The 13,383-nt window shown below is 41.3% G+C and overlaps 1 protein-coding gene across 2 annotated transcripts; it reads right to left on the bottom strand.

Moving 5' to 3' along the window:
- LOC112075938 (zinc finger protein 638) lies at window positions 1-6,991 on the bottom strand. Of its 2 annotated transcripts, XM_024142855.2 has the most exons (5): window positions 5,268-6,988; window positions 3,334-3,395; window positions 1,323-1,352; window positions 882-1,126; window positions 1-184 (listed from the first exon to the last, which is right to left on the bottom strand). In XM_024142855.2, the coding sequence occupies exons 1-4, from the start codon at window positions 6,624-6,626 to the stop codon at window positions 1,078-1,080; spliced, it is 1,500 nt and encodes a 499-aa protein (XP_023998623.1). In that variant the 5' UTR covers window positions 6,627-6,988; the 3' UTR covers window positions 1-184; window positions 882-1,077. The 2 variants fall into 2 exon arrangements, with proteins under 2 accessions (XP_023998623.1, XP_070297229.1); XM_070441128.1 differs by lacking the exons at window positions 1-184; window positions 882-1,126; window positions 1,323-1,352 and adding an exon at window positions 2,733-3,122 and having other exon boundaries at window positions 5,268-6,991.
- Window positions 6,992-13,383: the final 6,392 nt, after the last annotated feature.

The raw sequence follows: 13,383 nt of genomic DNA, 5'->3' as shown, positions 1-13,383 counted from the left end.
GGACGATGTGGCTTCTCAGACATGGAYGCCGGAAACTTGCTGGTGGACGACAAATAGGACTCACGTTTCCCGGACTCGTGTTTCCCAGAAACCCCTGCTCTGTTGCCGTGGCCAGTCGCACACTTGGCGGGGTCATTTCTGGAACGCTTCAGGCCTTCTCGTGAGGAGCTCCCAGTAGATATCCCTGGAGGTAGAGGTAACAGATGATGTCTGGGTTATAATGATGTAAATATATTACAGTAGATGTCCCTGGATGTAGGGGTAACAGATGTCTGGGCTATAATGACGTAAATATATTACAGTAGATGTCCCTGGATGTAGGGGTAACAGATGTCTGGGTTATAATGACGTAGATATATTACAACAAAAAGGAAGGTATTTGGACATAAATTATGGACTTTATCGAACAAAACAAACATTCATTGTGGAACTGGGATTCCTGGGAGTGCATTCTGATGAAGATCATCAAAAGGTAAGTGAATATTTATAATGCTTTTTCTGACTTCTGTTGACTCCACAACATGGCGGGTACCTGTACGGCTTGTTTTTGTGTCTGAGCGCCGTACTCAGATTATTGCATGGTGTGCTTTTTCCGTACATTTATTTTTTTAAATCTGACACATAAGAATAAGAAGTAAGGGCTTGTAAGTAAGCATTTCACGGTAAGGTCTGCGCATGTGACAAATAAAGTTTGATTTGATATATTACAGTAGATATCCCTGGAGGTAGGGGTAACAAATGACGTCTGGGTTATGACGATGTAGCACAGGGCAGATATATTACAATGCCAACAGACTAGCACTCCAGGAATACGCTTCACCTGGGTCTGGGAAACAGTGTCAACCACTAGCCCAGATTAGCATCTAGACAAAGTGGCTTACCTGAGGATTCGCTGGTTCTCTTCTCCGGCCTGTGAGCGCTGGAGGCAGAACGCCGATGGACTGGGAGGGGCTGTGCGCGGCCAGAGGTGTGGGGGGTGTGTCCATGGGAGGTGGGCGGAGAGATCCTTCTGCTTCGGTCCGGAGGGGGGGTGGGGGACCAGGACAAGGAAGGGAACTGAGCGGGAGGGAGAGCGTTCTAGGGAATGCCAGGTGCACAGGCATCCTGACCTTGAGACGGGTCCCTCCTGGTTTGGGGCAAAGAGGGGAGGAGAGGATCAGAAGAAACAATTGACATTATATGTGATTCAAACCAGTGACATACACACCACAAGAGGAAATGATAGGTGGTTTTGTCAGTTGCACAGTTGTAATCTAAAAAAAGGTACGATTGGACAATCAGGGTGAAAATAGGTAGTCCTACATTTTAGGAACATCTCTCACCTTGGGACATTTGGATTCCAGTCTGGATACCTTTGGGGGAGAAAGAAGAGACATGAGTACATCATCCATGGGTTATTGTTGAGTATTATGGGTTAGTTAACTCTAAAAGTCTAACCGTTGTGGGGGAGGGGTACTAAGCTAACATATGGAATTGTTTTAACTTCTCTAGGTAGGGGGCAGCATTCGATTTTTGGATGAAAAGCATGCCCAAATTAAACTTGCCTGCTACTCGGCCCAGAAGATATGATATGCATATAACTGGTTGGATTTGGATAGAAATCCTCTAAAGTTTCCAAAACTATTAAAATAGTGTCTGTAGTATAACAGAACTGATTTGGCAGGCGAAAACCTGAGAAAAATCCATTCGGGAAGTATACTTTTTTTGGTTTTGTAGTTTTCTATTCAATGTTATTACAGTATCCATTACTTAGGACTCAAATTGCAGTTCCTATGCCTTCCATAGATGTCAACAGTCTTTAGAATTGTTTCAGGCTTGTATCTCTGAAAAAGGAGGGAATAAGAGCAGTCTGAATGAGTGGACCCTGCAGTGTCACAGAGCTTTTTCATGTGCGTGACCGAGAGAGTGCCTTTCATGTTTACCTTTTATATTGACAAAGTTATTGTCCGGTTGAAATATTATCGATTATTTAGGCTAAAAACAACCTGAGGATTGAATATAAACATCGTTTGACATGTTTCTTATGAACTTTAATGGATACAATTTGGATTTTTTGTCTGCCTGTTGTGACTGTGTTTAGCCTGTGGATTACTGAAAAAAACGCAAACAAAACGAGGTTTTTGGATATAAAGAGACTTTATCGAACAAAAGAACATTTATTGAGTAAATGAATGTCTTCTGACTGCACAATATGAAGATCATCAAAGGTAGGGATTCATTATCTCTATTTCTGACTTGTGTAACTCTTCTACTTGGCTGGTTACTGTTTGTAATGATTTGTCTTCTGGGCTATGTTCTCAAATAATTGTTAAGTACGCTTTCGCCGTAAAGCATTTTTTATATTATTAATTATTATTATTTATTTTTTTATCTGACACCGTGGTTGGATTCACAAGAAGTTAATTTTTAAACCTATGTAAAATATGTTTTGTTTTCTGAATTTTTATAATGAGTATTCCTGTATTTTAATTTGGCGCTCTGCAATCTCACTGGATGTTGGCCAGGTGGGACGCTAACGTCCCACATACCCTTAAGATGGTCATACCATGGATCATTTAGCTATTTGATTTTGAATTTCTAGTACACCTTTAAGAATCCCAAAAAGCTAAAAAATATATATCTATCTTTTAGGAAATATTGAATTTGGTCTCCTATTGCCCATAGAAATACATTGAATAACACATTCAGAAATGGCAAAAAAAAAAAAAAGAGGCAGTAAAAAAATAAAGATATTCATAAAGAATTAAGTTTTGAAGTGTCTGTCCTATATCTAGGATATAAGAAAGCTCAGGAAATGTTTTGTTTTACTTAACCCCTTATTTCTGTTGGAACAAAACTAACTCGTCCATAGTTCATTTGTTTGTAAGGGTTAGCTTTAGAAGGTCATGGAGCAAAACGGAGAACACCATCGTGTTTGTGAGTCACCACTTTCCATAGTGGGGTCATAGTATGTAGCTCAAATGGTTCGGACGCTACAGACAGTAGTTGGCACATCAGCGTTACTGACTTCAGAGGAGTCACATGACACTTCTCAAACCGTTCGGACCCTACAGACATCTTCGGGAGAAGACCGATTTTCGGGATGTCTCATGCTCTGATAAACACCGCTGTAGCTCGGCCACCTATCACGGACGCGGAAGGCTGACATAGGCGGATGTGATGGATTGAGACACAGCTCATGCAAAAATAAAATGATATCTGATATCTTAAACTGATGGATTTTGATGGGATTTATATATATTTTTTTTACTTAGACTGATGGGTGCTTCAATAGACATAAGGATTTTAACTGCCAGCATAGTTTTAGCATTATTTATTTTTTTAAACACCCACTTGTTGCGCAGATCTCTGCAGCTAGCTGTGTGGTTGACTGTGTTCACATGATCGATCCAGTCCTGTGAGGAAAAAAACAAAAGAAAATAAAGAAATAATGGTTAGATATATACCAGAGTCCAGCAGAGAGATGTGATTGGTAGGATCACATTTACACCACCATAGTGCCTATGCTTATGTATGCATTAAGGAGTGTGGTGGAAATGTATTATGTATATTTAGGGGTATTATTGATATGTATAGGTCTTCCATATCTTGAATGCATTCCTCAACAAGCTATCAAAAATATATGTATTGATACTACTTGTTCAAGTTTGAGGCATCAAATCAAATGGCAAAGTACTAAAGAAAGTTTCAAAATTTGAAGTTATGAAGAGACATTTTGGCAACAACCTGTAAAAAAAATATGTAAATTGCAAAATGGTGTTTCTTGTATTAAAACAGCATTGATAATGTTTTTGTACACTGCAGAAGAGTGAATACTGGGTAAAGTTAGTCCTCTTCACCACAAATACGATKCAGCTTTTGCAGTTATATCCATGTCTTCTGCAATCTTCATCTTCTTCATCTTCATCATTAGCAGAGTAMGGGTCAGGTTWCTTTTTCAGGAGCAAATGTTTTTTTGTTTTTTTCTCCTTTAGTGTTTAGTTGTTTTAATTGTTGAACAACTCAACAGTAACACCAACCATATGGATTTACAAAATAATGGTTTGAAAGGAGAAGACACCGYGTACGGTTAGATGCACACAATGTGATTATTGTGGATAGTCAGATCAATAAAATAGTTTAATAAAAACATTGACATRCTTTGCAAGAAGAACRATTTCCTTAATAGTGCTGTTTACATGGACACATCTGGAATCAGGCTACCTGATGGCACTGACAGATGCAGAAAACTGCCAATCAAAATATACATTCTAGCACAGCGACCATGTTATTTTTTGGAAGCATATTTGATTCTGATTTCGGACATATAAAGTTTGTATGTGAAAACTATTTGTAAAGATGCATACATCGTGTTCCGAATTCACTTCACTGTCGCTAAAGACGGAGGCTCAGCTGGTGCTAGCACAACTGCAGATCACCGCTGGGATGCCGATTAAGGTATTTACATGTCCAAATTATTTGAAAGACTGCACAGAAAACCTGGTGTTTCAATTAGCGTAAGCACACCAATAGTAACAAAACTGTTTATGTGAATCAGACCTGTTAAACCATTGCTTAAAATATGTATATTTTTGTAAGTAGAACCAAATATTATGTGATGTATTTCACTGTGTTTTATGCCTGGTGTGTATGTAAAAGTGGTTATGGTGTTTAAAGGAAAAATCCACCCCAAAACTTTTTTCCCCCTCCTTCATTAGTCCATTGTTGATACAGTCCCAAAAGGTTTTGCATCATCATGACAATGTGGCAAGTGACATTTTGCTTCTTGAAAGTCCAATATCTTGAAAACTTGACTGCTGACATTCAAAACACTGTGGTAGTGTATCAACAGTGGACTAATGGAAACAAATACCAAACTATAGTTTGAGTGGATTTTTCCTCTAACTGCATTGGGCCTTTATAAAAGCTTAAAGGGATACTTTGTGATTTTGGMAATGAAGCCCTTTATCTACTTCCCCAGAGCCAGAGGAACTCATTGATACAATCTCTCTGTATCCAGTATGATGGAAGWTAGAAGTAGCTTTGCGARCYAAAGCCAACTAGCATCAGCACAACAAATGGAAGTCTATGGTATCTACTAGCATGCTAGCAGTTSCCAAAGACTTCCAGTTATTGMGCTAATGCTAATTAGCAACTTCCTAACTGGACRCAGAGAMAACAAATGGTATCCACGAGTTCGTCAGACTCCAAAATCCTGAAGTATCCGTTTAACAAAAACAAAATCTCTGCTTGGCGAACAACGTGTGCGGTACAGGTACGGTACTCACCTTAGCCCGTTCACATTGCATGTCGCACAGGGAGCAGGTGTGGGGGTACACCTTCGGAGGGTCCGCAGAGAAATCACCTATCATGGTGGGTGTTGGGAGCCTCTTGGTTGCGCTAGAGCTGYGTTTGGCACCGGTGGGTCTGGTTGATTTTGACGACTCACTCCTGGCTTCGAACTGTGGCCTTGWTCTGGACCCTTCGCGCTCCGAMCGAGATCTTGATGGCGGCTCTCTGACGGGCGTTATTTTGTGCTTGTGAGCGTCGGGGATTGGAGCACGCCTCCTGTAGTCTTTGTCTTTCTTTGAGTCGGAGGAGTCGTCGTGCCGCCTTGGGGATTCAGCTTTACGTTTCAAAGACGAACCGGTGGGCTTTGACTCTGGTTTAGTTGCTCTCTCCTTAGGCGGTAGCTCGCGTTTGTAAGAGTCTCTACCCTCTTCCGCCGCCCTACTTGCGTGGCCGTAGTCGATAACTTTACCCGCWGTTTGCGTCACACYCAGAAAACGTGGGATGTTGGTCGTACATGAATGTGCAGGATGCCGCTGTGGTGGAGAAAGACGCAGCGGTGGCGGCAGGTTAGGAATAGCAGGGAGAGTTTGAGAGAACGCAGGAGGGCCTGTGTTTCTGTTTGTTTTGTGTATCTGTATGTCACGTAGGATGAAGGGCAGAGTGTCTGGAGTTAGTTGGTCATCAGGGTAGTGGCTGAGAACCTCCAGGTCATCGTTTGACAAACCGAAGCCGGCCAGGATACTGCCTGCGCTCTCGGGTACGTACAGACCCTGCATGTTTCCACCCTGTGGACGAGCCGGTTCWGAAACAGGAGCATTCCAGCTTTGCATGCCCCCTCCTGAATGCCCGCTGTTGGGGTTAGCATGAGAGTGGGAGGACTGCTGGAGGTGCTGCTGCTGATTGAGACCAAAGAGTTTACTGGGAGTCTGGTAGTTGGACCAGTCCACATCTTGCATCTGATTCTGCTGGTCATCGCAGGAGAGCGAGACAAGGTTGTTGCTGTTAGAATAGGCAGTCTCTGAACTCCCACCCTGACCGTATCCCAGATAGATAGAGCAGAGAGATAATACCAGTGCTGCCGGGAGATCTGGGTATTCTGGTTGAGTAGTGGTGTCCTCGTCCCTCCCGCCCTGAACACGGACAGAGATCGCTGACTCCAGCTCCTCGGGTAGCCGTGTTTGCGGCGGGAACTGACCCGCCTGGTAGCTGTTCATCTGGGCCATGTTGTTGCCATCCGTAGAGTGGCCGGTGTTTGTTTGATGGTATGGCATGTTCCTGGGCCTGTTGAAGGGTGGCCCCTGTTGCTGAGGCTGGTACATGACGGTGGCGAGCGGCTGAGCGATGGTGTTGCGCATGTCTGCTGAGAGGTTGGACAGGGCCAGTTGTGGTTGCCGTGGTTATGGCAGGTATGTCAGTGGGCAGGGCTAGCTGGCTTGATCTGGCCAGGCGGAGCGCGGACGGTCCGAAGAGGAACGGGGTTCCCCGGCCTAGGTACCGAAGGCACTGGCTGCCCTATCTGCCCAAGCTGATGAGGGTAGAGCTGGGATGGACTTTCGTGAGCAACGCGAAGCTGAGAGGTGGAAAGCAGAAACAGGATTACAGATGCTGGGCTCTCTCAAATTTGATTTGCTTGTATTATTTCTTCTTTTTGGTTTTCTTACAGGAGGGGGTCCCTATGTAGTGAGAATTTATTTTCACTGTTTTTGTTTCCTTTTAAATTGAGGGGAGGGAAAATTCCATCATTTCTCTTAAACATCTTGCAGTCATGCTCTTTTACAGGGAAAAAAGCAATGTTAACTATTTCAACACCATTAGAACCATCAATTTGATCAAGGCCAAGAAAGAATAACATGTGGAAGTACAACAATGAGAGGTACCCAATGGCACTTGTTTTGGACATACCACCACATTAACAATTTTCTGGGAGAAAAACTAAAGAGATAGAGTTAAGATGTCATAGTAGAATGGACCCGTTGCTACTTGTATCAGGTGTCACAGAAAACAGGCCATTACGTACACTAGCACAACTCAATCTCCTAAAAATTATATACACTTTGTGGCCTGCAAATGGATTATTTTGATTTGGATAAAAGACCAGCAACCTACTCTAAAAAGTGGTATTATGAGATATTGTAAAGGCTGCCACTGGAGAAAACAAATTCCATACTTCAGAACAAAGGGGGGGAAGTATGGGACCCCTTCATGCTATCTTTCCCTAATCTTGCAGATACCCTGAGAAATGTCATGAGTAATAAAGAAGAATATTTATTTTTGTTAATGTAATAAAAATGTAATTATGTTATGTATTGTACAGGTAACTGTCAAAATAAAGTAAACGCCAACATATAGTGTCTTAAAAGGGCGTTGGACCACCACGAGCCGCCAGAAAGTTACATGCTTGGCAGATTCACAAGCGTCTGGACACACTCAACTGGAGGGATGTTGTTGTTGATGGTGGTGTAGATATGGAGTTGATGACGTAGCAGACGCGCATAGCATATGGTTTCATCGTTTCATTCAACAACCATTTAGTGACCACTCATGCCATGTGGATGGGGACATATTCATCTCGGATGTGACCACTCCCATCGGGATAGAATTTCTTCCAATAGGTTGACGGTGATCACTCACTCAGAATGGCTGTGTATTTATTGACATTTACCTTGCCCACTTAAGTGACCGAGTGGACCTAAACCAAATGTTCATTTCGGTGAACTGTTGGAATCATGGAAATGTATTATTCTAATTCTATAGTTAGAATATAATAGCGGACACTTTGGATACAGTGTTGGTTGACATGAAATGAACAAAATGCCAGGGAGGAGACAAGGTAGCAACCAAAGTGTTGATAAGTGTTTCTAGGGAACCCTATAATCTTGGCTACATATAATGTTCTCTTAGCAACTGCATGTAGCGAACATACTCAGGCTTCACGTATCCTCTGATTTAGAAGATAATGTTGCACAAACATTCTGATTTAGGTCTATGCCATCACTGGTATTATCAGGCTGTATAGCTAGTTAAATTTTCTCTGACTCAGTAATCATGTACTAACGGGGCTAGGTCTGTGTGGAAAGCGGCACAGAAAGAGAGCGAAAGAGATGATATAAGTAGTGGAGTAAACTATAATAACGAATTACACATGGCGTATCAGATCTAAACCAAACATTCAAATACCTTATAGAAGGTAAGTTAAAACCCACGCCGTACACCAAATACCGGTATATTTGAGCAATAAGGGAAGAGGGGGTGTGATATATGGCCAATATACCACGGCTAAGGTCTGTTCTAAACACGACACAACGCAGAGTGCCTGGATACAAGCCTTAGCCATGTATATTGGCATATACAACAACCCCAGCCGTGCATTATTGCTATTATAAATAAATGTTTTGCCATACTCGTGGTATACAGTCTGATATACCACAGCTGTCAACCGATCACATTCAGGGCTCGAACCACCCAGTTTCTAATGATAAATACGGTATAACACCAGCCTGTCCCTTTTGTTTTCTGTTGCTAATGTTATGTTTTATGTAATTGATTCTTGCTTGTATTCAAATATATGTACAACTTGTATGTTGACCTGAAACAAGGAATATTAAGGGGAAAATTATTATACAAAAATTCATAGAAGCCCAAACAGCAGTATTTTTACACCGTTTTCAGATGACGGACCGATTCAATTGTAAAGGCGTCCGCCTGCTTCCCAGCCGAAACAGTTCAGAAGGGTTTGGTGCATGTATTATGATGACATTGTGACGTTTTTGTTCATTTGGACTTCAGTAAAGTTTTCTTCGTTGTTCGGACACAAAATTTTCTCTCGAGGCAAGCCGAAGTGGTGGTAGAGGTTACGCCCTTTCATCTGTGCCTGGTCAACAGTAGGGATTTTTCTATAAAGTCTGTCATTCAATGAGAGACGACTCATTTTCACACAAATTGTTTTCATTGAGAAATACTGCACCAAACATCTTAGATGTAAATTGGGCGAGTAAGATCTCCTGTGCAAAAACATTACAATTTAAACCAATTTCTTGAGTTATCTTAGATAATTCTAACTATTTTGAGAAAGTGTATAAAGGTATTATAAGGGAATATGTGAGAACACTAGTTCGTTTCGCATAGGCGCCAGTCGAACTGAAGCATGCCTTAAGGAAGTCATAGAGTAAAATTTTGCCATTAGACTCTGATGATAGTCTATCTTGTAATTGAGAAGTCCATCAGCATCCTGCACAGATTTATCCACCATCAAGCAAGCTTGTGTGAATATTAGGGATAGGTTAGTTAGACGCTAATCTGGGTTGGCATCATACATCAGTCTCAAAGAGCAGAAGTTCTATGCATAAGAAAGGACAAGTATATAGGATTCTGTTCAAATAGACAATGGGTGCAGTAACTAGGAACTTACTCAATTGATAGAGGCTAACTACCTTTAAGGCCTATTGATGACAGCAATGGAGGATGGTGGGTTGAGCTATAGAGGACGGGCTTATAGTAATGGCTGGAATGGAATAAATACAAACATATCAAGCACAACATATGGAAACCACATTTGACTACGTTCCATTAATTTATTCCAGCCATTCCAATGAGATTGTCCTCTATATCTCCCAGCCGCCTCTACTGGAAGATCATATGTCTGGCACATAAAAGCCAGACACTTTCTCTAAACTTTAACATGCATCACTTGCAGTACAGTTTGGGAAACATACAGAACGTGTCTTCCTATCAATGAGAAATAATTTTCATAAAACAAAAAGGTTAAATTACTACAAAGCTTTATAGGGTTAGGTTTCCACACTGCCATATTTCCATGTTACAGTGCTTGTTTACGGAAAACGCAGTCAACTCTGTGCTAATTATCTATCTGCATCTCCGAACACCGAGTATTAACAGAAGACGGACGCACAAACCTGTTGTCACTAAGATACTAGCTGCAATGGTTAGGGGGGAGTTGGACGGGTTTTCTCAATTTCCAGAAGAGATAGATATGCCTTTGGTGGTTAGTTATGCGTCATTCTGGTCATGCGCATCGAAACAGCTAGTTCGTTAACCAGTAACTTCGTTAACCAGTAACTACATATGTGTTGACGTAATTTCAAAAAGATTTGTTTTTGAGAATGAGCACGTGGGCAAATATCTTATTCATCCAATTGAGTTTTTAATGTATTAAATGACCTGGTATGATGGGTGCATTGATTCAGTTATACCGTTTGAATACGTTATTTTTTACCCAAAGACCTTTAAAACAGTAACTGTATATTTTCCATTTGTGAAATTGTTTTGATGTGATATGAAGTAAAAGAAGCTTTATGTTTCTAGAACCCATAGCGCAATTGAAAATCGATACACATTTAGATGGAGTATTTGCTGCCAGGGCAATTCCCCTCTAAATAGAACAGTAACGGTAAGGCCCTTGCACTATAACGTTACTCCGACCTTAGCTTCTAGTCCATTATTGGGCTACTAGCAACATAGCTGTAGTTGGCCGTTTATTCATTTACATGAGTTAGATCGCTAATATAAACACGACTTTCTCTAACTGTACTGTAAAGTTAGCCTATACATTATATACAAACTGCACAAGATGTCAAATGCCGCTTAATTACAAACGCATTGAGTCGCTCTGATGCTAACCAGTTGAAATTAGGAGTTAGTTACAATGCTAGTTAGCTAACCTAATCAGCAAGGTCCTGTAATGCTCATTTTATTGGCTAGTACCAACCAGCTGTGCACTCGTGCAAATACATTCCTGTCGTTTTATAACTTAGGTTTGCGGAAAAACAGGTTCCAAAATGACTACCTGCAGTGTCCGACTAAATGCAGCTTTCCAGGCCTAACGTTAGGTTAGCTAGCTAGCTGCATTGTAAACCATTTTGTTTTTTGCTGCGATGCCAGTAGCAGAACGAGGAACATGAATGGTATTTTATCCCCGAAAAAACGGTGATTAATATCCGTGAAGATGCTATTTTTGAAAATAATCTGTTTAGACATAGCTACTGTCATACAATACCGGGTGTGGTTCTTTGTTTGTCTTCGTGGGACCTGTTGAAATCGCCTCTTCTCTTCCCTGTGAAGAAGGATATAACCGCTTGCGCAAAAAGCACTACAATGAAACAGGCTGACTAATCGAGAGCAGAACCAATGATTAAATCTTAGGCATTAAATCGAATTTATTGCGACTTTTCTGCTCAAAAAAAGACGTACGCCACACATACAGTATCTTCTTTTCTATCAAAATGTGTAAATTATAGTTTATTCATCACTATAATTTATGTAAACTACAAACAACGTTTCTACCACTCTACCAGCATAAATCAGAGTTATTTAGTGCTCCTATTTGCAATTTTTTTGTGAAGTTATGACAGATTGCATATTTGGTCAATATTGAGATATTAGACATTTGTTATGGGAAACTTTTGTTACATGCTTCTGTATTAGATACCTACTGTTATGTTTATGTTTTTCAAAACAGTACATACATTCAGGATGAGGCTAAATTAGGATTTGAGACTGCATCAACCTCAACACTACTATGTCTTTCTCTTAACAATGCAAACATGTCTAACTTGATTTTTAAAGTCACCCCTGATGGGAATAAATAAAGTTGCATAGAATTTACTGTGTCCTGTGATTGGCTGTTCCCAACATTCCGGTGTGTCTGTGGCCAAAGCTCCCATGACCGTCTCATTAGCTCGTGACTTGACGAATTATCAGGCTTGTAACGGCAACTGCCTTCATTCCCCCTGGGTCATATTAAACTGCTGTCATCCACACACTGATAGAGAGAGGGATAGACAGAGGCTGTGTACGTGTGAGCAAGAGAAATAGTGTGTTTGTGAGATATAGGCCTAGGTCCTAGAGAATGGGAATTTTGTGTGTGTGTGTGCGTGTGTTTATGAGAGACAGAAGCTGTATGTTTGAGAGACAGAGGGAATGATGGAGAGAAGGGGGGACGAGAGAGAGAGAAGGAATGAGAGACAGCGTGCCGGTGTATTTGAACATGCCACAGACATCTGATCCAAGCCATGTATTCGATACCAGAAACATTTAAAAACAGACACAGTAACACATGATCCATCCATGCCGGCCTGGTAATCGATACGGGGATGAACTATCTGACAACATTATGTACTGTATGCGTTATCTCTCTCAGTGGGTTTGGTGGTGGTGGGGGTCCGAATGACTTGCCTCTCAATCATATTTCCTGTCATAACTGGTTGCTGTTTGCGTCACCAAAGTGCACCTGTGGGCAATGTCCCCCGTACCCCACCGGCGCATAGGCGGAATCCAGGGGACGGGGGGACACGACCCCCATCCTGGGGAAAATATGATTTGTCCCCCAATATATCACTGTAAACATAACTATGTAATTTCAATAATATAATAATACGCAATGAAAGCACTTGTGTGATTATAGACACTTAATAGCGCGTTTTTAAATTTCACAAGATTGCGACCCCCCCGCCTTTGCCTCACAATGGTTTGATCCACTGCCAGTTCTTTAGCTGGCAGTAATAGAGGGCTCGTATCTACTGTCCGAAAGGCACTCAATGTACGTAACTGACGTGAGGTAATCCAGTCAATCGCGCCTTAGCAATGTATATATTTTTTTAACGTTGCAGGGTTCACACATTAGCTGAATTTGCAAAGCTAGCGCGCAAACTAAAGCAAACATTAACTATCAAGCTAGCTAGTACCTATTCCATTTATGTGGCGTCGTCAAAGATGGAAATTTGCTATCGTCAGTTTATTCCAAGATTGCATGCAGCTGTAGTGCTTCAAAGTCCCTGTGATAAGGTTAGCGATAAACTGAAGTCCAAACTGAACAGAACTACACTCTCTTATACCATTGTCTTAAATATATTTAATGGTCTCGTTGCAAAAGCGAAATTGTCGCTAGTGAATTTTTTATTTTTTTCACCTTTATTTAACCAGGTGCAAAGATTATAGCAACACCAAGAACGGATTGGTGCTCGCTAGCTTTGCAAATTCAGCTATTGTTGGAAGCCTGCCAATATGAAAACAAACTATGTTAAAATTTCAAAAGTTGCAGCATGTGTTGTGTAAATGTGTGTGTGCAGCTAGACCGGTCAGCCAGCCAGCCAGGTA

This window comes from Salvelinus sp. IW2-2015, unplaced genomic scaffold (assembly GCF_002910315.2).
Source record: "Salvelinus sp. IW2-2015 unplaced genomic scaffold, ASM291031v2 Un_scaffold3477, whole genome shotgun sequence".
Taxonomy (NCBI): domain Eukaryota; kingdom Metazoa; phylum Chordata; class Actinopteri; order Salmoniformes; family Salmonidae; genus Salvelinus; species Salvelinus sp. IW2-2015.
Note: the sequence above shows the minus strand (reverse complement) of the source record. Positions and strands in the feature narration are given on the sequence as shown.